General features: G+C 33.7%; 1 protein-coding gene across 3 annotated transcripts in view; it reads right to left on the minus strand.

Moving 5' to 3' along the window:
* Nucleotides 1-27281, minus strand: part of LOC141820551 (mediator of RNA polymerase II transcription subunit 25) — a 29210-nt gene continuing 1929 nt past the window's right edge. Inside the window, exons 2-15 of one of the 3 annotated variants that reach the window (XM_074707879.1) lie at nucleotides 26950-26980; nucleotides 24901-24964; nucleotides 22767-22897; nucleotides 20625-20834; nucleotides 20452-20517; nucleotides 13833-13917; nucleotides 8804-8871; nucleotides 7932-8684; nucleotides 7421-7474; nucleotides 3684-3712; nucleotides 1776-1844; nucleotides 1597-1681; nucleotides 598-684; nucleotides 1-523 (exon numbers count right to left, since the gene is read on the minus strand). In XM_074707879.1, coding sequence (XP_074563980.1) covers nucleotides 215-523; nucleotides 598-684; nucleotides 1597-1681; nucleotides 1776-1844; nucleotides 3684-3712; nucleotides 7421-7474; nucleotides 7932-8684; nucleotides 8804-8871; nucleotides 13833-13917; nucleotides 20452-20517; nucleotides 20625-20834; nucleotides 22767-22897; nucleotides 24901-24964; nucleotides 26950-26980 — 2041 coding nt within the window. In that variant the 3' untranslated portion in view covers nucleotides 1-214. Of the gene's footprint in view, nucleotides 524-597; nucleotides 685-1596; nucleotides 1682-1775; nucleotides 1845-3683; nucleotides 3713-7420; nucleotides 7475-7931; nucleotides 8685-8803; nucleotides 8872-13832; nucleotides 14047-20451; nucleotides 20518-20624; nucleotides 20835-22766; nucleotides 22898-24900; nucleotides 24965-26949; nucleotides 26981-27281 lie in introns of all 3 variants that reach the window. The other 2 variants (XM_074707878.1, XM_074707877.1) reach the window with 2 other exon arrangements.

Consider the following 27281-nt stretch of genomic DNA (forward strand, 5'->3'; position numbering starts at 1 on the left):
TGATCAAACACAAACCATTCACATTAATATTACCACTAGGAAACCTTGAGAAGGAACCATGATGAGTATAGTTTAAATCGCGTAAGCATTCGCGAACATAAATAGTGATGGTGGTCGCAGTAGTTTTAGGTACACTGCTACAACTAATAACACAATAAAGAAGAAAGCTCTCATGGCTACTCACACATTCAATATATATCTAATTGATACATGGTTAAGGTAAAAAACCTCCTCCAGGCATATTGGTTGGCCCTGTTTGAGGTAGCCTTCCCTGTGTCATGATTTGGGACCTGCCATGTCCTTGCATAAATGTTTGGCTGATTCCAGCCCCGACCATTTGTTGTTGCTGCTGTTGAGGCGGTGGCTGCGCCTGAAGATGCTGATGTTGCTGTGCTTGCTGTTGAAGTTGTTGCTGCTGCTGCATATGTTGCTGCTGGAGATGTAAGTGGGACTGTGATTGTGGCTGCAGCTGTTGAAGCTGTTGCTGCTGACTCGAGACTTGAGGTTTGAAGACTACCATATCCTACAAGAATATAACGAAAAGATTAGTAGATCGGAAGCTAAATGGCATAGCAAAATAAACTCTTCTATACATACCCCAGGAAAAAGCATGCCAATTAATCGGCCAGCTTTGTCAGAGACAGAGAGAAGCAATGTCTGTGAAGGTAGTTGGATGACTGCACACTGATGTCAACATGAAAAGCATATTAGCTTCTAGCTGAGAGTGTTTCTTTAGTATGTTATCCACCAAGGATATAAAATCAATGATAAAGAAAGTGCAACTTAGGACTAATAGTTGGAATTGCAATATCCACTTCAGTAAATATGATAGGATGCGAAAAGGTTGCAAGTGGAATAATGGTGCAGTTTCACCATCATCAAGTTGTTTGTTCCTATAACTTGAGGTTGGCTAAGTCAAATGAGGATGCACATTACTAAGGATAGTAGAATGAATAGATGGCAAAAGCTCACAAAATTGACAAATAGGAGGGAGAAGCTTATGGGGGAAAAAAAAGGCAAAAGAAGAATGGAAATGGATATGTATGAGTGATCTATGATTCATTTACAATTTTCTAAATTTGCCCCCTCCCTTCTCCCCTCCTATTTTTCCATCCAAGCAAACCAAGCGTTATCTGGAGCAAAAAAGAGAATCAACATCCGAACTGGTTATACTCCTTGGCCAGCCTAGAAGGAATAAGTTCAGAAACATTGAGAAAGTCTAGTACTGCAGCTGCTTCAATTTTATGTTAACCACAGGAGGATTTGGAGTGAAGCATTATAATCAACGTACATCCCCCAAATTCTAGCTTTTATTGTATTTATCTGAAAGAAAAACAGCTAAAGCAGCCAATGTTTGAGCAGTACCTTTGGACAGAAAAGAAACTTAAAGAAATGGAAGAATATCTCCTTGCAAACAGATACATTGATTCTTTCATACAGAGGATAGAAACTCCATAGTGAAAAAGGATTGGCATAGCCATTGATCAATACCCTTAGTCATCAGTTGCAAGTCTAATTTGGTCAAATACTATGTTGAAGAAAGCAAAAATAGACATTTGAAAAAGAAAATATCAAGCTTTGCATTCCATAACTTACAAGCTTCTTTTCTTGCAATTGTCCAAGAAATCCATGCTGATTTAGTGTTCGAAATACCAAAAAGTCTGCCTTCCCCACATATTGCCTGCATTTAAAGTGAACAAGAATTAGACAAGAATGAAAGAATTGGAATGGGAAATGGTTTATCTTAATTAACTTTAAAAACTGAGGAAATATACTTGTTATTCATATGCTCTTGTGCTATGAGGCGTACAATTTGCATGATTGGTGGCCAATCGGCTGCTAGACTGTAATTGATAGATTGTGTTAAGACTGAACATCACAATATATGACAATAAGATTGAAACTCATCGAATATCAGAAACCAAAGTAGCATTTATATTCCATCTTTTTGTTGAAAAAGCATTACTGTAAGAATGAAACTGAATGTTAGAAGAATGAAAACCACTCCTGCACTTGAATAATCCTCATTGGGATAACTAGTAAATTTTGGTATGGTGCACTGCATTTTGTTATATATACCATTAAGAAGATAAAAACAACTTTATAACTTAGTGTGTTCCACATATAAACTACAACAGATCCACATGAAGAGAGTTGTTCTACTACTCAAGGTTTAAAATCTCATGTCGTCCCGCCCAATACAAGCAAAACATTTCGTTCTGTCCGCCGACCGAAACTGTCACCGGCACACCTAATACAGAGGCGTCATGCGGGCCCTGCGAACACCACGAATGATGTATTAACTAAAGTGTTGCCCTTGTGAATGACTTTATTGTGTATACCAGAACTATACTTTATTGCGGTTAATTTATCTCCTCGTAGCACACCAAAGCATTCTCCTCCTACTCTAAGAACTATGTTCACTTCTTCCAAATCTTAATCTAATAATTTCACATTTTCTACCATCAACACACCCTCTTCTAGCCTCTTAACGTGCCACCTATAGGCATCCAAAAAGACTCTCAATTCGGTATTCTTTTTAAACAATTCAATAATATAATATCTTATCAATTTAATATTGATTTTTCAATATATAGGATATTCTAGGACACTTGTCTAAGAAAACCATTGCAATTGGATTGGCCAATGCCAATCCTCATCCAGTTCGCTTGATCTGTATAAAGATTGATCCCTAACTGGGTTAGTAGTGACTATAAAATAAAATGAGCACTATAGAAATGAAGGTGTGCTTCAAGGTGGTTAACCAAGAAGAAGCCCTCATCAAATGAGCCAAACAATCCCTCGTCATTTATGATGCTTCTGTTAGTACTAATGCCAATAATACTAAGGAAATCAGGAAATGCAAGTCTGGTGATGACATGAAGGATAACGAGGGGCATGATGACAATGGTGGGAAAATGAGAAGATGGAATGACCATATATGAGTTAACGATGATGTATTATGTAGCACTTTGCACTCAGTCATCATATTGGTTGGCATTGGTTCCACCTGTGGAGCAGCAATGATAGTAGCAAACATAGCCTTTGACGACTGCATCTTCAACCAGGATGAACCCAAGGAGATGGGGCAGTCAATGAATGGCTTCCCACCCAGCATGTGAACATGCATGTGGTCAGGCTTTCAAGCCCTTTTTTATTAACAGCAGAGGGGTAGTTTTGAAGACAAAACAAAACTTAAGGAGGACCATAAAAGTGAATTTAGGTGAAAGATTAAATTAAAACATTAGGGGATAAAATGAAATTTCCCAAACAAATAAGAGGGGATCGAATGGATGAGACCAATTTGAATGATTCAACAGGAAGCATGTTCAATGTGTTACATCAGCAATTATTATCATATTGGGAATGAGGATAATTAAACTGTTTTGTGTGAAATACTTAGTAATTGAGTGAGCTTTCTAATACCGATATAAGGATTCCAGGGGGTTTTGCATAACCATCTCAAATCAGAAACAAGAGGAATGCAGACAGTATCAACTAAGCGTGTTTTCATCTCCCTTTGTGTTGACATTTAAAAGAAACTCAATATAAGATCAAGGATATCCAATGCTGTTGAAAACAATAGATTAACTTGTAGGAGTACATGTGACTAGATCAAGCATATGGTACATAAAAGAACTTTAACTACCAATGGAAAATCAAACAAAGTCAAACAAACTTACGAGTCTGATGCTGTTTGACTTCTATAACCCTGCCATAAAGAAATTACACAATGATCAAGGCAAGTAAAATTTATATATTCATATAAAGAAAAGGATTAGAGATTAAAAAAAAAGAGGTTTTCTTCATGATAATTCCCATGCAGGAAAAATTCATCCCAGCATTAATTTCAAGCATGCCCAGCAACTCCAAGATTTACTGTCAGATGGCCTAAACACATCATTGATTGGTGCAAGAAAATTAACTTGTGCCACAAAGTGTCAACCGTATCATTGGGATATTGCGATGTTGTCATGGAGTATCAATGGTCGGTTCGGCTGGAATGAGAGGTGAGTGAGAGGACCATGATGAAGAAAATCTTGTTGTCAATGATAAGAGGAAAAAGAGGATGAGAAGTTAAAATTTGATTGACGAGGTTGAGAAGCAAGCATACATGCCAAGGTCAAGGAATTCGCAGCAAACTGAGGAAGAGAAGGTTGTTGGCACATTAGCTTGTAAAGGAATCATCCAGTGAGGAAAATGGAGAACTTAGGTGATAAATCCCATTAAGTTTAGCTTTTGATCTTGAGACAAGCTATCGAGGCAGCCTCAGGGCTTGTCTACATCTGCCTCTCGCATTGTCAAGATAAGGGTGTCAAGACAAAGGCAAGGAGAAGAGACAAGTCCCAGAAAGGAGTTTAAATATATAACTCTATAAGTTTTATAAATTATATTATAAAGTTATATCGTTGTAAAATTATAATTTTACAAAGTTGACAATTATATTAACCATGGTTTAAAATCTTATATTGTATCGAGTAAAACGGTTGAAATGTATCGTTCTAATAAATAATCGAAACTCGATACCACTCGGCATCAAAATTCAAAATCTTGAGTTGTGTTGTAGTTTCGGTCATTAACCGAAAAGATACTATTTTAATATCGTGCTAACACTCCAATGCATGGCTTCGGTATAGATTGAAAGTTGTAAGAAGATGAAGCAAATGAAGAAGACATTGTCTATGTTGAGTGGTATCAAGTTTAGATAATTTACTAGAATGATATATTTCGATCATTTCGCCAGAAATGGTACAAGATTTAGAATCATGCTCGACATAAACAATGTCTTCTTCCAATGCTTCATCTCCTTCAACTTCAATTCATTACCGACACCATGCATTGAAATATCGATACGATATTGAAATAGTATCATTCCACTCAAAAACCAAAACTTCGGCATAGCTTATGTAAGTTTATAATTATATAACTAATAAAAATAACTTATCTCTTATAAGTTACATAAGAAATATTATACAAATTAATTGTATTTCATGTGTGAATGATTATAACTTATAACTTTATATGAGTTATATAAGTTTCATTAAAGTTATATAAGTTGTAACTATAATTAAATTGGATGGTTTTTTATTGTTTAACTATAATTCTAAAGTTGCATTATAGAACTTATAACCATATTTAATTACAATTTTAACTATTAACTAATGTAATTTAATTATGCACTATAACATATCTAATATTGTTATTTATCTTATAACGGTTGTTACTATATAAAGACTGAATATATACTTGTTTATGCTTTATGATATTGGAAAAATAGTGTTTAAAATGTAATAATATATCCAAAGTTAATATATGTGAATTATAAATATCAAATATAGTTCTAAAATAGTATAATTAAATTTTAAAAATTTTATAATTTTATGTTTTCCTAACAACAACAATCAAGTCTTATCTCACTAGGTAGGGTCGGCTAGATGGATCCTTCTACGTCATTGGACTCTACCCCCTACTATATCATCATCTATATTTAAATAAATTTTATCTTGTTTTATTGTTACTAACCACTTCTTTTTTGATCTTCCTCTTCCTCGTTTGATGGGTGTATTTGTCATAGTTTCATATCGCCTAACTAGAATATTTATTGATTGTCTAAGTACATATTCGTACCATCTTAAATGTGTCTCGCGTAGTTTTCCCTCAATAGATGCAACTCCAACTTTCTTTCTAATGCTCTCATTTCTTATTATGTTCATCCTCGTATGACCACATATCCATCTTAACATCATCATCTCTGCAACTCTGATCTTCTACTCATGTGCTTGAGTCATAACCCAACATTCAATGTCATATAACATAGCAGGTCTAACCACCGTTTTGTAAAACCTAACTTTAAATTTTAGAGGTACTTTACGATCATATAAAACACTCAATGCTTTCCTCCATTTCAACCATCCTGTTTGTATTATATGTAAGACATCTCTCTCAATCCCTCCATCATCTTGTAAAAATGATCCTAAATACTTAAAGCTCTCAATATCAGACAACTCATCATCCCCTATCTTAACAATTGTCTCGTTATGTCTAATATTGCTAAATTTAAATTTCATATATTCTGTCTTTACTCTACTAAGCCTAAAACTTTTCACTTCTAGTGTTTCCTGCTAAGATTTTAGTTTAACATTTACTCCTTCACGTGTCTCATCTATTAAAACAATATCATCTACAAACAACATACACCACGGTACTATGTCTTGAATGTGTCTAATGAGTTCGTCTATAATTAGTGTAAAAAGATAGAGACTTAGAGCTGATCCTTAATGTAACCATATCTTTATTGAAAATACTTCAATTAATCTGTCTGAAGTATTCACTCTGGTCGTTACATTCTCATGCATATCCTTAATTAGTTTGATATATGTAACGCTAATACCTCTCTTTTCTAGAATTCTCCATATAATTTCTCTTAAAACTCTATCATAAGCTTTTTCTAAGTCAATGAATACCATGTGTAAATCTTGCTTTTGCTCCCGATACTTTTCAATTAGTTGTTTGAGAAAATATATAGCTCCCGATATTGTTGTTGTTATTTATGCTTTCCTAAGATTTGAACCTAAGCCCCTCCTTTTGTTCCTAGGGAGGATCTCAATCCTGACTATCTTATTCGCGATCATTAATATGTATATGGAATGGTGAACTACTAGAGCATAAATCAAAATCATGATGATAGTCAATATTAAAATACAATGAAATTTAGATCCATCGAAAATGTGGTTAGCACATAATTAAATAATTGACTTTCTAATTTGTCTATTATTCTGACACTTGAATCCAAGATCATCACCACAAGCAAACTGGTAAACTCATTGTTAAAGATAAAATAAACATACCAATGCCAATTGAAATGGTAATATTATAAATGAAAATTTCATAATATCAACTTCATGCCAAGCAATGAAAATTGATTTTGTTAAAAGACAAAATAAAAATAAATAAGCAGTGCAATGATAATTGTACCAAAGAAACAAAATCTCATCTCATAATGTCAACTTAAACCCAAGCCATGGATAGACTTAATTTATCCAAGAACAAGAATCTTCTACAAATGAGAAAAGTGTAAGAAGCCTATAGTCTACATTGCCTATTATCTTGATATATGGGTTTCCTATATTAGAATAAGTTAAACAGCAGTTCATAAAAATAAATAAATAACAATATTTCATGTGCTTCCAAAAGGCGTTACTTGTTTGGTATAATCTACTTCAAAAGTTTTAAATACTAGCTGTTATGAATAGTGTAAAATACGAGTTGATACTCATCTGTATACTAATATATTGAAATATAGTAGAGTCAAAATAATACAGTGTGTTGCATAGCCAATATTTTATCGTCGTTGAATGGTGGACAACAAGAGAAAATTGCATGACATCATTACAAACATAAATAAGAATCCAAAGCTTACTTCAAGTTTACAAATAAACACAGGTTGCCCTTGTCTCTGTCCAGACAATTGTCCCTAAACAAATAACAGCAGATTAGGATAAGCATCAATTCTGACAGTGGGATACTAATGAATAGGGAAAGCACATAAGATAGACATTAACTTTAAAGGCATGATATTTTATATGGTAGCTTCACCTAGCAACATGACAATAAAGTTGAGCGTTAATGAACACACAAGCAGCACTCTAATTTTTAGTACCAAGATAAAACTTGCAGAAAAGAAAAGACATTTGTAAAAGGTAACTGAGGAATTTATTCCTTTATTACATTTTATAGTGTACTACGATTCAAAATTTAACCATGACACTTCACAAACTTTACTCTTTCCAACATAAGTTTCTAGAATCATACAAGAACAAGATTCAAGGTATGCCATTTACTCCTTAAAATGTAGCTAACAATCAACTCATTACTAAAGATGTTCAACTTTGAAGCATATGATAATCTTGGGAAAACAGAAAAAAGAACACCACCTCCCAAATTCTAACATATTTGGACTGAGACTGTTGAATATTTGAGCCTTGCTGCACCAAAGGCATGTTGATTGCAGTATTATTAGCTACCTCAAGTGAATGTGATCCAGTTTGCTGAGACATTCCAGGTGTCGGGATCATGGTTCCGGGACCAGAGGAGACAGAGCTGGATACAAGATTGTTCATCATGTTTTGGTTTATTGTCATTCCAATTTGGCTTATTTGTGCACCTGATGTTAATGTTCCTTGTCCAACATTTGATGCTGAAAGACCAATTGTCATATTTCCTTGAAGACTATTTAGTGTGGGTGGAATGCCAATACTTGAGTTTCCACCTAAATTAGAATTGACTGATGCAAGTGAACCAAGTGGTGAATTTTGAGCAACTTGTGTCATAGCCATTGGTTGTCCAGACCCCGGGACTGAAGAAATGGCCGAATGAGCAGATGATGCCATACCACTAGAGATCATATTCGACATGTGAACTGCCACAGGTGTTCGATGTTGGGAAATCGTATTAAGGATGTTGACATTAGCTGGAGCAGGAACTGCAGGGCGTAATGGTTGTGTGAGAGGATTTATTAATGGTTTGATTTCCTGTGTGGTGTCAATATTGGCATTCATTTCCTGAGAGCTATGAGACGGAGAAGAATTTTGTAGGTTGGAAACTCCTTGAGAAGGAACATTAGTGATTGATGTAATATGCGAAAAACCAGGACCAGACACCATAGAAGAAACAGTCGTTGGCTCCTGAAATGAGAAAACATAAGTCATCTGATTACTTCTAGGAAAAAGAACATATTATTATAAAATAAATATTGTCAAAAAATTAACCAGGCTAAAAATATGAAAGTGCTGAAAGTTTATACCACTTTTACAGTTGCAGTTGGGATGCTTCCAACAGTTATTGGTTGACGGGGCATCATAGTTCCATTAACTGTGAAAAAAAAAAGAAAAAAAAGTTGACCCATGTGACGATGCTATAGTTATCAACAATCACAATAACATGATAATATTTACTTTTGTTAAATGACAATATGACTATCTAATAAATCTAGGTGTAATAGTTCTAAGGATCTTATAGTGCTTACTACATTTTTTAGATTTATGGGTAACTTTGATTTGTTTATCCTTTTGACAAGCATCACATAACTTGTTTGTTATATGTTATTTTAGGTAATCCTCTAATTAATTCTTCTTTAGATAATTTTGTGATTAGTCTCATGTTAGCAAGAGCTAATCACCTATGGTTATGTTAGAAAACATTTAAAGCTAGAGATTGTAATGCAAGATACATCTATCAAATATATACTATTTTATCTTTTATCTGCTAATAGGGTTTAATCTAAATTTGCATTCTTAATTAAATAAATTTTTGCATCAAATTTGAGTTTGTATTGGGTGTCACATAGTTGACTTTTACCATAGTTATTTAAGATATGTGACGCCCAAAAGCGCATAACTGTTGTGGGGCTTAAGGCCCACAACACAAAGTGAGGCGCATGCAAGTAAGACGCTCTGGTATAAATTTTTATAATTCAAACATATATAGAAAATTTCTGCCAAAATATTTCACTAACAAAACTATAATCCATAAAAAAATAAACAATGATGTAAATATATAATTCACTAGTAAATAAATACGTTATACACATAATTCAAATTAAAGAAAAAAACTTCAAATATCTAAATCATCAAAATTTTCATCATCTTCCTTGATCATATCATTATCATCATCGCCAAATGTTTTATATTTATATCCAGCTGAATCTTCATCAGTTTCCTCAAGATCGATTTCTTCCTCCTCTTCATCATTAAGTTGACAAATAGAAGATCTTCTCTTAATTCCTTTTGATGTAGTTGCCCTTCTTTTGAAGAAGATGAAGCTTGAGATCTAAAACTGTAGGCATCTTCATTAGCTCCAGAAGCTCATGCCAAGTTAAATTGTCATCATCAAATATTAAATTATTTTTTTCATTAGCGTTATCATTCAATCCCCCCATCAATCATTCATTGTTATTGTATATCTCATCCAAAGAAATAAGATTGACAGTATCACGCATATCATATCAATGCCTCAAAGTCCTATTATACTTAATAAAAACTAAATTAATTAATCTTTTTGCTTCAACTTGTTTCTTCTTTTGAAATGAAGCTTCACACATAACAAAAAATTATGTTTAATTTTATTTTTATAATAAATTTATTGAATATTTCCTTAAATATTTACACTTACATGTACACAACTAGCAAATATTGAAATTTGAAATAAAATAAGAGTTACTAATTTTAAATAACATTACCTATGATATGTTAAAAAAAATGATCACCTGGTGACTTTTTGGTTCTCTATCTAATGGCCATGGGAATTTGAAAAAATCCTTCAGCACCCTTATACATTGGTAGTTGATCCAAGATTTTATCCTGCAGTTCACCACCTTTACACATGCTGGATATACACTTATACAAACCAATCACAACATCTGTGACATCTGTACATCTTGATTCAATGAGGCGAGATATCGCGCCTCAAGCCTCTCACTAGGAGCAATCAGACGAGCGCCTTTAATAACTATGACTTATACTAAGTTATATCTCATTCCCTTGACTAGTAACCTTTATCTTAATGTCTAAAAGATAGGAATTAACAATATCACCGATCATATGCCATGAACACCTATTATTAAAGATTCATTGGTTAGAGCTCTTTTTGGTTAAGTGTACCTAATAAAGATCAAGTCGTTTGGCACTCATAAAAAGTTGGGCTCCTACTGAGTTAATAAGTAAATACTTGGGAACCCAAGGAAGTATCACTCCTAGTGATTAAAGATTTATAACATTGTTGTTTTTACAAAGAATTTATTAATCACTAACTAAAGACTTTAAGCATAAATTTTCCTTAATAAGTTCATCAGTTTGTATCATTAAGTAAAATTCTTCCTTAGTTGCCTTAAGTTCTTTAGATGGGCACTTATTTTTATCGCTAGATTTTTGCAAAGGCATTTGTTAAACATGTAATAGTATCATATAATTACTTTAATTTAGAGGAACTTATCTAACTATTGCTGATAAATGATTCTTTATTGGAGGATGTTGCAACATCATTTGAGCTTTCATCAAATTCATCAAAGGTTTAGATTCTTGATACTTTTTGTTGACTTTTGATCTTCGAAAATGAGGAGGATTCTTCCCTAAAGTCTTTTTCTTCTTTTTATCTTGTTGCTATTTGAGTTTGGGGCACTCTAACTCTCAATGTCCCTTCCTCTTACATTCAAAACGAATGAAGGATGATTTATGTCTAGTCTTACCTCTTGTTTTAGTTTTCTTTGGATGTTTGAAAAGCTTCTTAATATCCCTCTTGCTAGGTTTTTTGTTCTTCATGAACCTCTTCACAAAGTGTGCTACATCGATTGAGGAATTTTCACTCTCGAGATCGAAGGAGCTCTTGGATTATGATGATGATGTAACTTTATCTTCTTTCTAGATCTATTTTTCTCTACTACAAGAGTTAATCCTTTGTCCTTGTGGTTAGCTTGATGTTCATGAAGCTCAAAATCACAAAAATATCTCATCAATTTTCACATTAGATAAAATTACAAAAATTTTATAAGCATTTATTAAAGAAGCCCATAAAGAAGTTGTAGGGAAAGATTTTAGAATGTACCTTATAACATCTCAATTTTCTACTTTTCATCTAGCAAGTGAATCGCAAGTAGGAATCCTTCAAAGCTCCCATGCATTTGGCTTACAGATTTTCCTTTAAGGCTAAAATTCTACAGTTGACTACATAAGTTTTTGTTTGCTATCTAAGAGTCATGCATACCTTTATGCAATTCTATCAATTTTTTTCAAAGTTCCTTTGTGCTTTTGAATAGTCCGATCTTTATGTATTGTTTGTGGGATAATCCACATTACAAAGTGGTGGTAGCTTTGGCATTAAATTGAGCTTTCTTCTTCGTCTCCATGGTCCAATTTTTGGATTTGATGGAGTCAATTTTGCTTACTAACATCTCAACACCTTCAACAATACTAAACCACATATCTATATCATTCATTAGATAATATTTTCCCATTAACAAAAATTGATATCGTCGAAGTAGGATGGCCTCATCATTGTAAAGCCTTCTTGCAATACCATAATTATGGCCTTTTAGTCCATTGGAAATAGAACCTATTCTAATACCAATTGTAGTATCGAAAAAAGGCTAGAGGGGTTAATAGGCTTAAACAACACTTAGATACAACAACAAAAATTATTCCACGACAAGAAAATTAAAGCAACACATAAGTAATAAAAGAAACGCACAAAGGAAGAGAGAAAAACAATTCTAACTCAATGGTTTATGTGGTTTGGCAGCCCTCAAGATCCTACTCCACAGTCTATACCTTTTAGCAACTCATACTATGAACTCCACTAGCTTTTTTCTCGGAAAACCTTCAGACGTGTGGTAACCTCTAACAATGCCTTGATTACAAAAATGCAGAAGAGAAATTTACAAGAAGCAAAGAAAAGAGTTTGAGAGTAGATAATTTAGCAGAATAGCTTTGTTATGTATTTTAATGTTCACAGCTAATATGTCCTATATTTATAGGCCCCTACCAAGCTTCCTAGTAGCTTCTAGAGTCATCCAATCGATCAGTCAACTAGTCGATTGTGTGCAACCACTTTACTCACCATTTTAGTCGACTCCTTGTAGCCATTAATCAACTATTCTCAACAGTAGCTTCCACTAGTTGACAATTCAACAGAGAGATGATGAGTCAACTTGGTTGATCAATCGATTACTTAGTCAAGTGGCACATAGTAGCAGTCGACTAATCAGTTGATTGGCATATAGTACCAGTCGACTAATTAGTTGACTAGCACATTAATAACGTCAAGGTTTGAGTCGTCTAGTGAATTGACTCGACTATCAGTTAACTAGTAATCACAATTCAATTGATTGGAGTATTTGTTAGGTCATTACTAAGGCTTTTGTCCAATCCTAATCATGTGCACTCACACTCATCATAGCACAAATGAAATCTGCCAAGTACCTAGAGAATAGTCTTCTCCATGACCTTTGTTTGAGATCTTTCTCTTGCCAATTTTAACCTCCCAAAGCTTCATCTTGCTAGGTGGACATCACCCTTAATGTGTCAGAACTTCTTCTCAGACATCCAATCACCCTTGATTTATCAAGACTTCCGTTTGTCATGTGGCCTACTCCTACATACACTTGTCACAAACTCATCAAATCCATTTTCTAACTTAACACTTTGCCTAACTTCAAAATCAATTGCACCAACACATTATTCATTGCACGATTGACACAAGTAACATAGAAACATTACCAATACCCAAATTGGGTTTCTATAATTTAGTGCGACAAAATGTTTTGTGCTTGTGGTACACCATGCTAAGAGAATTCAATCTAAGTCCAATGTATAATAGGTTCTTACAGAAGCAAAACAACCTGTCTATGCCGTGGTACAAGATTTCAAACTATGTTCAATACATAGGTTAATGGATGGGAAAGAACAGCCTTAACAAACACATGCTTTCTTGGTTAAAACCTGATAACCCTAAGTCCCAAAGAAGCAATCAGTCTGCAATGCCAAGCATCATCCTCTAAAACTTATAAAAGAACATTCTTCCAAATGCCAAAGTAGCATGACTTATGTTCTCAAAAAAAATATTCTAATAATCATATTCTTTTTCACTTTGTCAATCATTATGACTTACCAACCAAAAGAAAAAACAATGAAACATTTTTTTTCATGTAGATACTGGAGGTAGAAAATGGTATACATTGCAGCAATACACAATAAAAATGAATCCAAGAGCAGAAATTTTCAAATTAGCAATATCTATTTAGACAACCAAATCCATTAAATGCTGGAACAAAAAAATTTAACCTGATGGGTTAGCAGTTGCAGGCAGTCCTGAAATAGGACCAGCAGAAGACACATCTATCTTTCCAATTCCTTGACTTGAGATGCTCTGGTTTGGCAATAAAGAGCGGCTTAGAGCAGGACAAGCCTCCACAAAGGACTCTGAAAGTAAAACTAGAAAATGAGGATTTCTAGCATGATCTACTGATGGATCTGCAGCATGAGGATTTTTCTTTCCCTGTATAACAACAAACTTTTATCTAATTGACTGGCTAAGATAGACAATGAACTCATAAAACAACAATAACACAAAATAGAATCTAATAGGCATAGTTGTTTTGCATGAACACAATGAAATGCTGACAAAAAATTGCAAGAAAAAAATGAACTGTTGAGGAGACTAGAAAACAGAGATACATTGTATAATGAGGACCATAATATAGATGCTCTTTTTAGATGCACAAAAAAAAAGAAACTAATAGCACATTCAAAGAGAATTTACTAGATAATAAAGTTACAAGAATATGGAACTTAAGCGTCGTGATTTTCACAAAGAGAACATGATGTTATCTTATTTACAAAATAACCACACATAAATCTCAGTTGTCAAGAAAGTAATTATATAGTAAAAAGTAGTATATATAACAAATCACAATTCTTGCCTGCATTGTGTTAAATATTGGAAGAACCACATTAACTTCAATATCATTTATTTAGCTCAAGTTTGGAATCTTGTGCCTTTTCTGTCAGCTCAGATCAAACTTAGCATTCTGGTGGCTGAACGAAACCAACAATCATAAACACAAATATTAGACAGTGCCTAGTATTTTGTCCAGTACCACCCAAGATGGATTTGACTTTAAAAGAGGGTGGAGCAGGATTCAACTATGGAACAGGAAGCTTCCACTCAGAGGACTGAAGATACAAGTGGACTAGGCTTCGTGTGAAGAAGGGGTCAGAGGAGAAAGTTTTGGTTAAAAAATCTTCAATTTGACAGAGGAGAAAGCTTTGGTTACAGAATCTTGGTTCCCATCTCCTTAATTAGGATATATTTTTATTCAATTAGACATTTTAACAATTGACATTTAGTGCAACAAATAATTTTCTTCATGTCATATCATTTGAGAATGTTTTGGATAACATAAAACTCTTGTTGACTCCTAAGTAAGAAAACCTTTTAATTGTTGTTATTATATGTCATTGTATAATTATGATTCATCTTATTGAAGTTATTACTAGTTATATATACATGGAACACTAAAAATTATATTGTATCTTTCATTTATTTAAAATGAGTAATTTGATTTATCAATATTGGAATGATAAAGATTGAAATATTCATAGTAATATTGTATATTAAATGCCAATAGGTAATTATTTCTAAACTATTCTTAGTAAACTTTAGGATCTTACGATCCTATGATCTGCTTTTATGGAGCTCTTCCTGTTCCTAGGTACAATCCCTACAACCTTGGTATCAATTGGTCAAGCTTCTAACATTCTAGTTCTTCAAGCAAATTAAAAGCATATCATGTTTGTAGTTTCTCTACGAAAGATAAATGTCTAATCATGGAGAGCAACATATTTGCCAAGAAAATGCTTAGATTTTTCAGGTTCTTGGTTTTAATGTGTCAGTATAAGATATGGTTTCAACTTTGTGATTCTTGTAGCATCATCATTGTAGGAACTATTAATGTCATCAACATAAATAATGAGATGAATACATGCTCCAAACTGAAAAATAAAAAAGAGATAAAATTCTGACTAATCTAGTGTGCTCCTAGTTATACAGAATTACAGAAGTGCAAAGATGAATTTTACCAAACTTAGTAGATTGCTAGATCCTATACAAAAACACTTGCAGCTTAAACACTAGCATTTTCCCATAGCAACAAATCCAAGACATTATTCCATGTATACCTCTTCCTCAAGATTCTCATGAAGGCATTATTGATATCCAATGAAGGAAGTGACTACATGGCAAAGGGAGAAAGAATCACACAAAAAACAACTTAGTCACAAGAAAAAAGCATCAATGTAATCAACTTCATAAATTTAAGTGTACCCTTTTCCACAAATTGGGTTTCAATCGATGCACAATACCTCCAAATTTCGTCTTTGCAATGAGTACCTACCTACTTACATACATTTGTATACTTGGGAAGAGGAAGAGGAATTAGCTCTCAAGCGTCATTAAAATGCAAGATATCAAGTTGTCAACCATTTCTTGTCTCTATATCAAATCAGAAAGAGCATCTAAAAATAGTTTTATGAATGGAATGTGAAACCAAAGATGAAATAAAAGTAGAGTAACTAGATGAAAAAGAAGTATAGGAGATATTTTGAGAAAGATGTGAAGTAGTGCACTTGTTGGTATCATTGTAGAGAGTAATAGGAAGGTCCTAATCAGGTCAGATCCAATACTAACAAGCATTTGAGTAGCAAGTTGGCACTTGTCAGTACCATGCTTGACTCTTCAAAGGTATGAAAGAGGCCAAGAAATACACCTCGGCATGGTGGCATTGCCACTTCTTGAGACTTCAATGGATACACTAAACTGAATTTTATCTCATCACAAAAAAGAACAAAAGAAGGAAAAGACTCATAACACTCTTTCAATAAGAAGAGACATCATTTCTAGAACAATTAGTAAATATAACAAAATATTTGAAAACAAGTTTTCCAAGAGACTCGACTTACAATCCAGATATCAAAGTGTGCCAAGGACAAAGGTCAAAATCACATTATGAACACTATTCAGAAATAAGGATAGGGCATGGTTACATAATTGGTAAGGCACACATTCGCAATTTAGTCGGCTAGGATGTTTATGATGACTACGGATTTTAATTGCACAAGAATTAACTATAAGAAGAGTTGAGCATGTAGTCACTGCCAACTAATACAATCCTTAACACGCATGTCCTATACAGAATCTGAATCAGAATTGAAGATTATTGAACAATTAAGTGAATGTGTTTGCTCGGAGATAATAAATAGAAAGAAAAATTAGGCATACAAAGGATTGAATAAAGTTACAAAGATAGTGTGTAGGTAGCCTACCAACACCTTTCACATAGGAGAGTGACTCATCTGCTACAAAGTGGCATGAATGGAGAAGAAATAAATGTTAAGGTTCTTGAAGATAGAATTTAGATGTTTGATCCATAATCTAAGTCATACAAGCAGTAGAATTATCTTCTTGAACCACCAATAACAAAGACTGACATAATGCACCTGAGAGGTTAGTAACTTAAGACATCTTAAAGATACTCTTCAACTGATATATCAATGGTAGGTCTGTTGCTGAGGATACCATTCTGGAATGCCTCCTTATGTGGAACCATATTTGAGGAAGAGCACCAGTCTCATAAAAATTTGCACAAGATACACAAGGTGGAGCTGGTTGCTAGCTTCACAATACCAAGAATAAATCTGAACACAGATTCAGCAGAGAAACCACCAAATCTATCAGAGAACCAATTAGTAAATACCAATTGGAACCAGATATATTATGAAGGAAGCACAGAATAGGTCTCCACCAAACTTTAAGAGCAGATCTGTTTCAAATTATTAAAAAAGAAAACAAAAACGAAATGGTAGAGAAAGTGATGTGGTGCTGGATTTATGTAAACAACAATGAAGATCCGGAAACATTCTTGGAGACGGGCAAAGCAAATAAATTTGTTGCTGAACAGAGTCTTTGTTAAAGGGAAGTTGTGAAGAACAAATCTATTTCTGGGAAGATCTTGCAAGAACATAAGGCAGAAGCAGGAAGAAGAAGATGCAAAAGCAATGCAGTTTCCTGGCAAAGAATGTCAGTATTCAAAATATGATGCAAGAAATAATGCACACGATCTCCAATAATGTAGATCTCATGATTTAGGCGAGCACGAGTTAGTCTGAAATTGGGCAACAGGAATAAGGATGGGAAAAAAATCAAAAGAGCACCACTTATTATCGTTTTCAACACAAGAATGGTGCCACTTTTTCAACAAAAAAAAGGTCAAAACAGCACCCCATCATATTTTTCATCCAAAAATACTCTTAAACACGCATTGTGCAGCTATAGTCATAGCTATAATGTGTTAAAATAAAACGGCTCAACTTTTCATTTCGATCCAATTTAATCAAAATTACTACACATAAAACATTCATATATAAAAATACACTTTACCAATTTGGTCAAAATTACTCAAACTTGAACGTAAATGCTCCAATTTGGTCAAAATCACTTTTAACACTTTTGTAGTAGCTATATCTAAAGCTGCTACAACTTGTAGCAACTATGGACATAGCTACTATAACATGGAGCAAGTTGTAGCAGCTATCATCGCAACAAAATTGCTCCAATTTGATCATAATTACTTTAACATTGTTGCAACAGTTATGGCCATAGTTGCTACAACTTATAGCAAGTATGGTCATAGCTACTACAACAATGCTAAAGCAATTTTAATCTAGTTGGAGTGATTTTGATCAAATTTAAGCAATTTTGACCTAGTTGGTAGAATGTATTTTAATATAAAAGTAACTCCATGTGTTATAATTTTGAATAAGTTGGAACAATTTTGCCTTAATATAGATAAAAAAAATTATTATGCATTTGCTCTATAAAACAGTATTAGTTTTTTTTACAGGTAGTCCACTCTGCCTTAATATAGATTATCGCCATGAAGTTTATATGATTGCAATTAAGCATTATTCTATTTATAATTAGGTCTCAACACCTTTAAAGTATTAGGCAATTATAATAATTAATCCTCTCAAGGGAACAAAAACAAAACAAAATCCATTTATTTGAGAAGGGAGCTGGACAAGTGATAATTGGGAGTTTTATTTTATTCAGTTCAACCTAAACTAGTTCAAGTGAAACACAAGTTCATATAGTTGGGTATTCGCAATTTCAGCTGCATATATAATCACGTAGACTGCATATTGATGCAAATCAGACTATTGGAGCCAATCACATATAGGAGACTATATATTATATGTTATACGGCTCCTATTGCAAACCCCAAAGCATCCACTTTTTAATCCATAAAGCCAGCATCACCAACTGATCCAACACAGACATAAAATTGTTGACAACTTCATAAGATTGTGAATGACAAGAAACCATAGTGTCAACAAATACAGAACCCAACAATGAATATTATTGTGACAATTAGCCTTAGAATTTTTTTATACAGAATTCAACATTATTGCTAAAGCCCTAGTGGTGCTGCTACATTGTGCAACTAAAGGCAAATAATATGAATGGGTAGGGATCGTAAGAAAATGAAAGCAGAACTGCTAAAGCCCTAGCGGTGCTGCTACATTGTGCAACTGAAGGAAAATAATATGAATGGGTAGGGATGGTAAGAACATGAAAGCAGAACACTAAAGCCCCGTATCTCTCCTGGCTCTTCTGATACTTCTTGAAGGGAATAATTGGGAGAGAATAAACTTGAGAAGCAATGCCCGAGTTTATCTTACTATATATATACCCAAAAAAAAGTACATATGCGGATATAAAACTAGTGATTACATCTACAGTGCAACCCTTAACAAGGTCAATTGGTCATAACAACTAAGGGCTTTAATGTTGAGCTAATCCAATTAAACATAAGGGGCAGGCGTCAGTTGATTAAGCCAGGTTATACAATAAGGCAACTGAACTAATCTGCCACAACAAAGAGGCTGAAACATATTGGTCACCCGAGAGGTGTCACTTGCTTTTCATTCACCCTCGTAGATGCAACCTGCAACTTTTTCTTTGCTCAACATGGGCAAATACATCAAATACAAATGGGTAGCAAACACATTCATCAAATGCTTTATTCAAAAATAATGCAGTCAACAAGAGAAAAGCATATCATTCCACCTGAGGACCAAAATCATAAAAGGATTGGACGTCACCGCCTGCCAATGCGCACCGCCCACTGGCACTTACCATTAATATCCATCACTGATATCCAGCTTCAATGTCGCTGTAGAACCATGTATCAAAAACAGCAAATAACTACTGAGGGCAAAGCCCAACAAAAAGTTAATAACCAAAATCGTTAGTTGTCAAACTGTAAACCAGTTAAACTTATCCCTAATTTCCCATATCTATCCACCCACCCTCTTGATCCCACCTTCTGTGAACAAATCCCACAGGCATCAACAAGGATTTCTCCTCCTCAAAGTGAGCTTTTTCTTCTTCTTCCCTCCTACTTCCTAATTGATGCCACCAGGACACAGTATCAGCACACTTGCATAGCATAGGCGTGGTATCATTCTAGATGGGGGTACCCAAGTCAAAAATGATACTTCAAACTTTGGCTCTAGCAACAAAAGAAAGTAGCCATGTAAATTCAATCATTATCAACTGGTGTGGTTCGCAACGAGCAAAATAGAATCATAGAAGTTCATAAGAAGAGAGGAATAGGAATTTTAGGTAGTATAAGCTTCATTCAAGAAAAGAAAAGACTGAACTTCGTAGCCGTCAATGTATAGTAAGGTATATAAATAAATGGTCCATGCTTTATATGAATATTGGCCAAGCCAACAATTTTCAGGGAAAGTATTAAATGATTTGGCATTAAAGAAATTAAAATTATTGACAAAAAATATATGTATGGCATAATTAAATGGCTTGTGATGGAGACATAAATACCGAATTATATATCGATCTCAATTTGGGTAGTTGCTTAGGTGAAATCACTGACAACGAGACAAAGCACTGCAAAAGAGTAATCAAGCATATAGTAAAACAGGAAACAGAACTTACTACTAGTTCACTACCACGTATATAAAACAAAAAATTATATTGTATATTGCCTTTATTACCTGGCTAAATGATTTTGCAACAATCTCAGCATCAGCAAGGAAACTCTCTTTTTGTACTTCAGTATTCTCCTTGTGTTCTAAACTTGAGACAGGAGGTCGATAGACAGGAGTAGGGAGAGGGTAGGGATTACTGGCAGCAACAAGGATACAATGTTTTTGTACTTCAAGACTCTGATGATTGTCAGATGCATTTATAGAGACCGGAAACATCTAATATTCCAGATGATGTATATGTATTAGAAGAGAAAAAAGACAACCATTCACTATGAAGAAAAAATATTCACATAAAGAAGAAAATAGTATTTGACATGCAAAACAAACAAATTCAATGATAACATATGGGACAAGAGTTCCATATAAAAAAGCAATACCAAGGTTTTTCGAGTGTCGATATGACACAATACTTACCAACACGATCTGTACCAGTGACATAAGTGGGAGTACCCATGTTGGTCAGTATCGAGTTTCATTTTATTTTAGTAATTTACTTGAACCACTGTGTTTCAACTATGTTGCTAGATTTCAAACTATGGAAACTCTAGCACACATTCTAATAGGAAAACAAAAATTCAATATGGTGATTTGAATGACAATTTTAGCAAACTCTTGTGAGATAATTATTTGTCGGACTAGAGCTTCACCTTGTTAGGCTTAGACTGATACTGAAAAAAAAAGGCAAGGTTTAAAGTATCATCTTGTATCAAAATTTCAATGGTTAGACCAAACTATGATTCGAAATCTTGAACCATATCAGTGTTTTACTCTTTAATCGGAACAATACTGTTTTAGTATCATACTGACGTTCCAATATATTGTTGGATCAGGATGTCGGTGTAAAAGAGGGGGTGAATACTACAACTCACCTGTAGTATTAGTTTTTCTACAAACAAAATAATGCACAACAAAAATAAAAACACAACAAAATCCTAGTGTTCTTAATACTATGACAAGAAACGTAAATTGAAATTCTCTCTTACTTTTTCATTATGCACAATAATGAATATATATACATTGTGCATTAATTATGTATAGAAACTAAAAAAATAGAAAAGAATAAAATTAAAATATTTTATTCCTAAATTGGATCTTAGTATGAAGGGATTCATGACTAATTTTATTTTTCCTAAAAATCAAAAACAATCATAAAATACTTGTATACTTTCCAATAATTTTATCCTTGGGGCTTTGAATGTAAGACATTTCTACCCATAGATAGAGAGACCAAGAGGGGAAGTGATAGGTAAATAGAGAAAAGAGAGGTTGTTTCTCTAGGAGCATGGGAAGGGAAGGAAAAGAATGCTTCTTTACAAAGTTAAGAGGATGAGAACAATATTTACACCAAGAGATGTTTAGGGTGCACCATAGAATTAGATGTAGAGCCATGGATCGGCATAGACGGAATTTACCATTCGGCTCAACAACTGACATCGGCACGGCGACCTCACCTAGTCACAAAACTGGCTGACAACGCCAATTTTTTATTTTTCTTTCCTTTCTTTTTTTTATTTCTATTTTTTTATTTTTTTTATAGTTAATTCCTTTTCCTTCCTCATTAATTTTTTCCCTCCGGTAAATAGAGCCAACATACCTCTTTAAATATCTAGGAGACTAATTGTTAAGAAACATAGAAAAAAGAATTAATATATTTCATATTGAAAAAGTAATGCAACCTTATCGACACAGCACAATACAATACCAAACCATCGTTCCAGTCATAAACAGAAACTCTGAGAGAATTCAAAATTTTAATCCTTGGGGTGCACTATATGTAATCTAGCATTACATGAAAAAAAATGTTAGATTTTTATTGTATTAAAATATTGAAACAAAAATTTTTATAAAAAACTGAGAGCAGACAAAACACTAAAAAACTCATTTCAATATTAGTGGAATAGTTAAATAAAATGGCAGGAAAATAGATAAAAGCCTATCAAACTTATTTCACTATATTAGTCAAATATTTGAACAGAAATGGAAATTAGTGATACAAGTCCTTAATATTTTGCATCGTCTGATCTAAATACAACTTTGTAGGTATAAAAAAACAACAAATAGCAACAAGATAAAAAAAATCACTATATTAGACTGGTAAGTAAAGCACTAAATTGATATATGAAAGGAATCTGTGAGTTCATCACTTACCATTAATGCTTCAGAAAGACCTTCAGCGATGGCAGCTTCACTAAAACCACCACCAGAAAAGCATATTGTTGATAGCCACTGGAGGAAAATATCCACGTCTTTTGTCCAACCACTCCGTTGCACCACAAAATCTACAAAAAGGGAATTTGGACTCGGAGAAGACATTTAAAAAAATAGAAACCCATGTTATAGAGGAGGTTTACTGATCCAAAATGTTCAGGATTATGGCATAAAATTAAAGGTACAGCAAAGGCTTTGACAACCATGCAAACACTAGCTCAAATTTGCAAATAGTTTGTCTTTTGATGACCTATTGAGAACCTTGTGCTACTCCAAAATGTAATTGGAACTAAAACAGATGTTAATCCTCTATCCACGTAACAAATTAAAAAAAAAGCATATTTATAAAGAATAATTGAAATTTCTGTTTGTATTACTGTAGCAAATGACTATCAGTCTCATAGAATGTAAGGGCAGTATGATCTCACATAGCCAAAATATCACTGTTTCACACTGGTTGTTTCATATGTCCATGAAGGATACACAAGATACAATCAATTTTTAGGCAAATGCTGCCAGAATCCCTTACTGATCTAAATATATACTAATTCTCTATTTACTTTCTTTTTAGAATTTCTTGCAAATGCTGCAGCGGGTAGGCTGCATATTCTTTTTAAAACCATAAAGGTAATTTTCTTGCTGTAAATTACCTCTCTCATATTTATTTATATAATTGTTTGGACTATCGTCATTAATTATAGGATAACTATCTAATGCCGAGTTCAGAAGAAACCTAAAGATATTATTTGAGGAATGCAGGGCACTTGGTGACTGACAACAATTGGTATGCACAACATTAGGATTTGATTAAATGCAATAATCTCAGGTCAGCAAAATCATACACCTGAACTAAATCTTATTGCAAACATCTGAGAGTTTAATCAGAAGTATAAAATGGTCGTACAAGAAAATCCAACATACAACAAATACAGAAGCAAAGAGAGCTACTAGTCCTGACTCCTAGATACCAAAAAATAGAAGAACAAAGGAGCTTTATGTCTATGAAAAATTTGAAAGTTCTGTAGATGATGCAGAAAACCTGGAGGTTTACCTATTCTATGTACATCCAGAGCTCGATATGAAAACAGGAATGATAGGGATGGCCAAGGAGATATTCGAGACCAGGTTGATACTAGAGCCATGAAATTGACCATAGCAGTACCGTTGGGCTACAGCTGTAGGAATGCATACCCCTTCCATATGGCTATTAGCATACAAATATATTTGAGCATAGACACTCTTGAGTAGATATCCGATGTCCCCATTGATCACTTGTTAATTTTTTGAAAAATACTCATGTCAGACACTTGATTCCACACCATGTCAAAATCAAAGCTGAGATTCAGTAATGTAGCCCACATTGTATCAAGTTAGGCCTTGACATTGCAAAGTGAAAGATGAAGAACTCAGCAAGGAAGGGGTGATCACATCACCAAACAAACTATGTTGTGTAACAATGGAATTAGTTTGATCCTTAACTAAAAGGGGAAATGAGAAATAGGGTGTTGTGTTGACAGAATCAAAAACAGATGACCAAATACAAAAATACCGCAAGCTGCAAATTTGAAAAAGGCTCTTAGCTATTGGTGAAAAATTAATTAGCCAGAAACTCAAAACACTTCAGAAAATATTTTTAAAAATAAAATAAAATAGTTACAATCAATCAAAAAATTGCTAAGTGAAATAAGAAGAGGTTGTCATGGATGGGGCGATCACATCATCAAACAAACTATGTTGTGTACAATGGAGTTAGTTTGATCCTTAACTAAAAAGGGAAATGAGAAATAGGGTATTGTGTTAACAGAATCAAAAACAGATGACCAAATACAAAAATACCCCAAGCTGCGATTTGAAAAAGGCTCTAACAATAGGTGCAAACTTAATTTGCCAGAAACTCAAAACCCTTCAGAAAATATTTTTAAAAAATAAAATAAAATAGTTACAATCTATCGAAAAAAAATGCTAATTCATATGGTTATTTTTTCATTGATCCGTTACCAACATATGTATCTGGAAATCCAAAATGCTGTTAAGAAAACACTATTAATCACTTGTGGATATAATAAATTGATACCATTATAAGGGCCATGTGTGTTGAAGACAACCAAAGCGAGCTCAGGGTTTGTTCCATTAAGTTTCTGCAAATTGAAAAAACAAAAGCAGAAAGATAATTCACTATTCACAAGAATCTAAATACATACAATATAATTAAGTCATTGGGTTCTAAATGTATAGCTGAGCAAGTTATATTCATTTGTTTTCAGCATTTTAGTGAACCACGTGAGCAAGATTTATTATGCATTTCACATACCCAAGCTTCAAAATTCCAAAAACGCGTAGTGCTTTCCCATTATACCCCTTCCTTCTTTTCACATTCGGATTTTTGCTCTACCCATTCAAAAATTTACTACTCTCAATTTATGTTGTCGAATTCAAATATGAGGGATAGATACATTAAGAAGCCTTGCATGAGTACAATAGTTTTGGTTTCAAGTGATTTGGAGTTCTTAGGTCCATCAACCAGTTTTATGAATTCGACAGCGTAATTGAGAGCGATGGATTTTTGAATTTGCAAAGGCTTGATAAAATTTATAACAAATTCATTATAAAGTCTAGGACATGGATACTCACTAACCAACACCACCAATGGGTTCCTAGAACTCCCCTAATTCAAAAAATATCAAACTTTTGAATTTTCAAATGGTGTAGGTCCGTAAGCCTCCTTAATGTATCCATGCCCTCAGATCTGAATGCAATAACGTAAATTGAGAGCAATGAATTTTTGAACTTGCAAAGGCTTGATAAAATTTGTCACAGGCTCATTATAAGGCCTAGAACAATGATACTAACCAACATCACCATATCACTAGACAATAATGTTATTAGATACGCATGTTGAGTATTAATACAACACGGTATTGACACATATCATTCCAATCAAAGACCAAAAATCCAAATATGGAACAATATTTAAAGACTTGGATGAATGTATAACATTTACTGCATTTCCTGCATGAAAATTCAATGGATCATAATCTCTATAATCCTGTTTGGTAAAGACTAGCATAGCCAAAATTTACCATTCCACTTCTAGATTGAGAAGCGCCAAAATTTACCATTCCACTTCTAGATTGAAAAGCAACATAATGGAATATGGTGATAGTGGCAACGATAGCAACAACACACAGAGAGTAGCATAGACAATGAAGTTTTTTTTAACAATGGTCATAAAGAGATAAGAGGAGAATCGACAATGAAACATCTTGGAGCACAATGGTAAAGAGTAGTAGTGTCTCAATGATTCAAGTGGAGATGATGAAGCATTTCACTAGACCACAAGAAAGTAATACTCACTACACACTGCATTGTTTTATTTGCATAGACAAAACTTCATACAATTTCAAGAAAATAAGGCAATTTTATTTAAGGAATACCACATACTATTACTATTCTGAAATTGTTGTTGCATGAAACAAGATCACTAAGGAGCTTGATTAGGACGGCAGTGGCAGTAGCTTTTTCATCTATACTAATGTCTTAGTCAACTCTTCATGGAATTGATTATATTTGGCCAAGGTACGGTGGAAGAATCAAAACCTACCACTAGTTGTCAATCTAGCTAGAACTCAAATTCCAATCATTAAAAGTATTCATGATTCAACTGAACTTAACACAGCCAACCTTCAGTCACATGAGCAGATAAAGTTGATTCAAGAAATTTGAATAGATGTGCGTAATTCAATAGTCATGGATGATTACTTAATTACACGTCACCTTTCTGCTTCACTCATTAAATCAGTTGACAGTTGAAGATGTAATAGGTAGATAAGGGCAGAATGAAAAAATGGTGATTAATGTAATCAATAGTCTTTTAAGATATCTGAATGAATGCTATTAGTGATATAGAACACTGGCATGTAAATATTAAATCCATGACATCAATTGGTGATAGCTAAGAGATGCTGTGCCTAAATAATGAACATATCAAGTTCAAAAAACACATTATCAACAAAGAAATTAGCATGAAATACAGGCAGAATAATTGTTACAATCAATAATTGAACAAAAATAATAGCTTACAAACTCCAAGGTTTCTAAAAACTCTCATTGGTTAGAAGCATACCTGCCCAGTTAGTTCATTCCCATAATAGCACCTACATTAGTCCAACATGTTCAGGGATCAATTCTCAAAAGTAAAAGCTAATGGTGACCAATGCAGAAGCAATAGCAAACACTGAACTGATCCATAAAAGATAAAACATTAGATATCGACCAAGACATTCAAAAAATGAGTATATAATAGTTTTTAGGTACGTGAAAGGAATAGTTTGAGCCACAGCCCACCAGCGCAGGGTTATGTGAAATGCAAAATTAAACAAATATACCATATAAAGGTGGTGACAAGGTATAGAAAAGAAAGAAAGAATATAGTATAAATAAATAAATGGTAAATAA

This window comes from Curcuma longa, unplaced genomic scaffold, assembly GCF_044706935.1.
Source record: "Curcuma longa cultivar G26 ecotype Majalengka, Jawa Barat unplaced genomic scaffold, ITB_CL_G26_1.1 utg509_np1212_2302976_RagTag, whole genome shotgun sequence".
NCBI lineage: Eukaryota > Viridiplantae > Streptophyta > Magnoliopsida > Zingiberales > Zingiberaceae > Curcuma > Curcuma longa.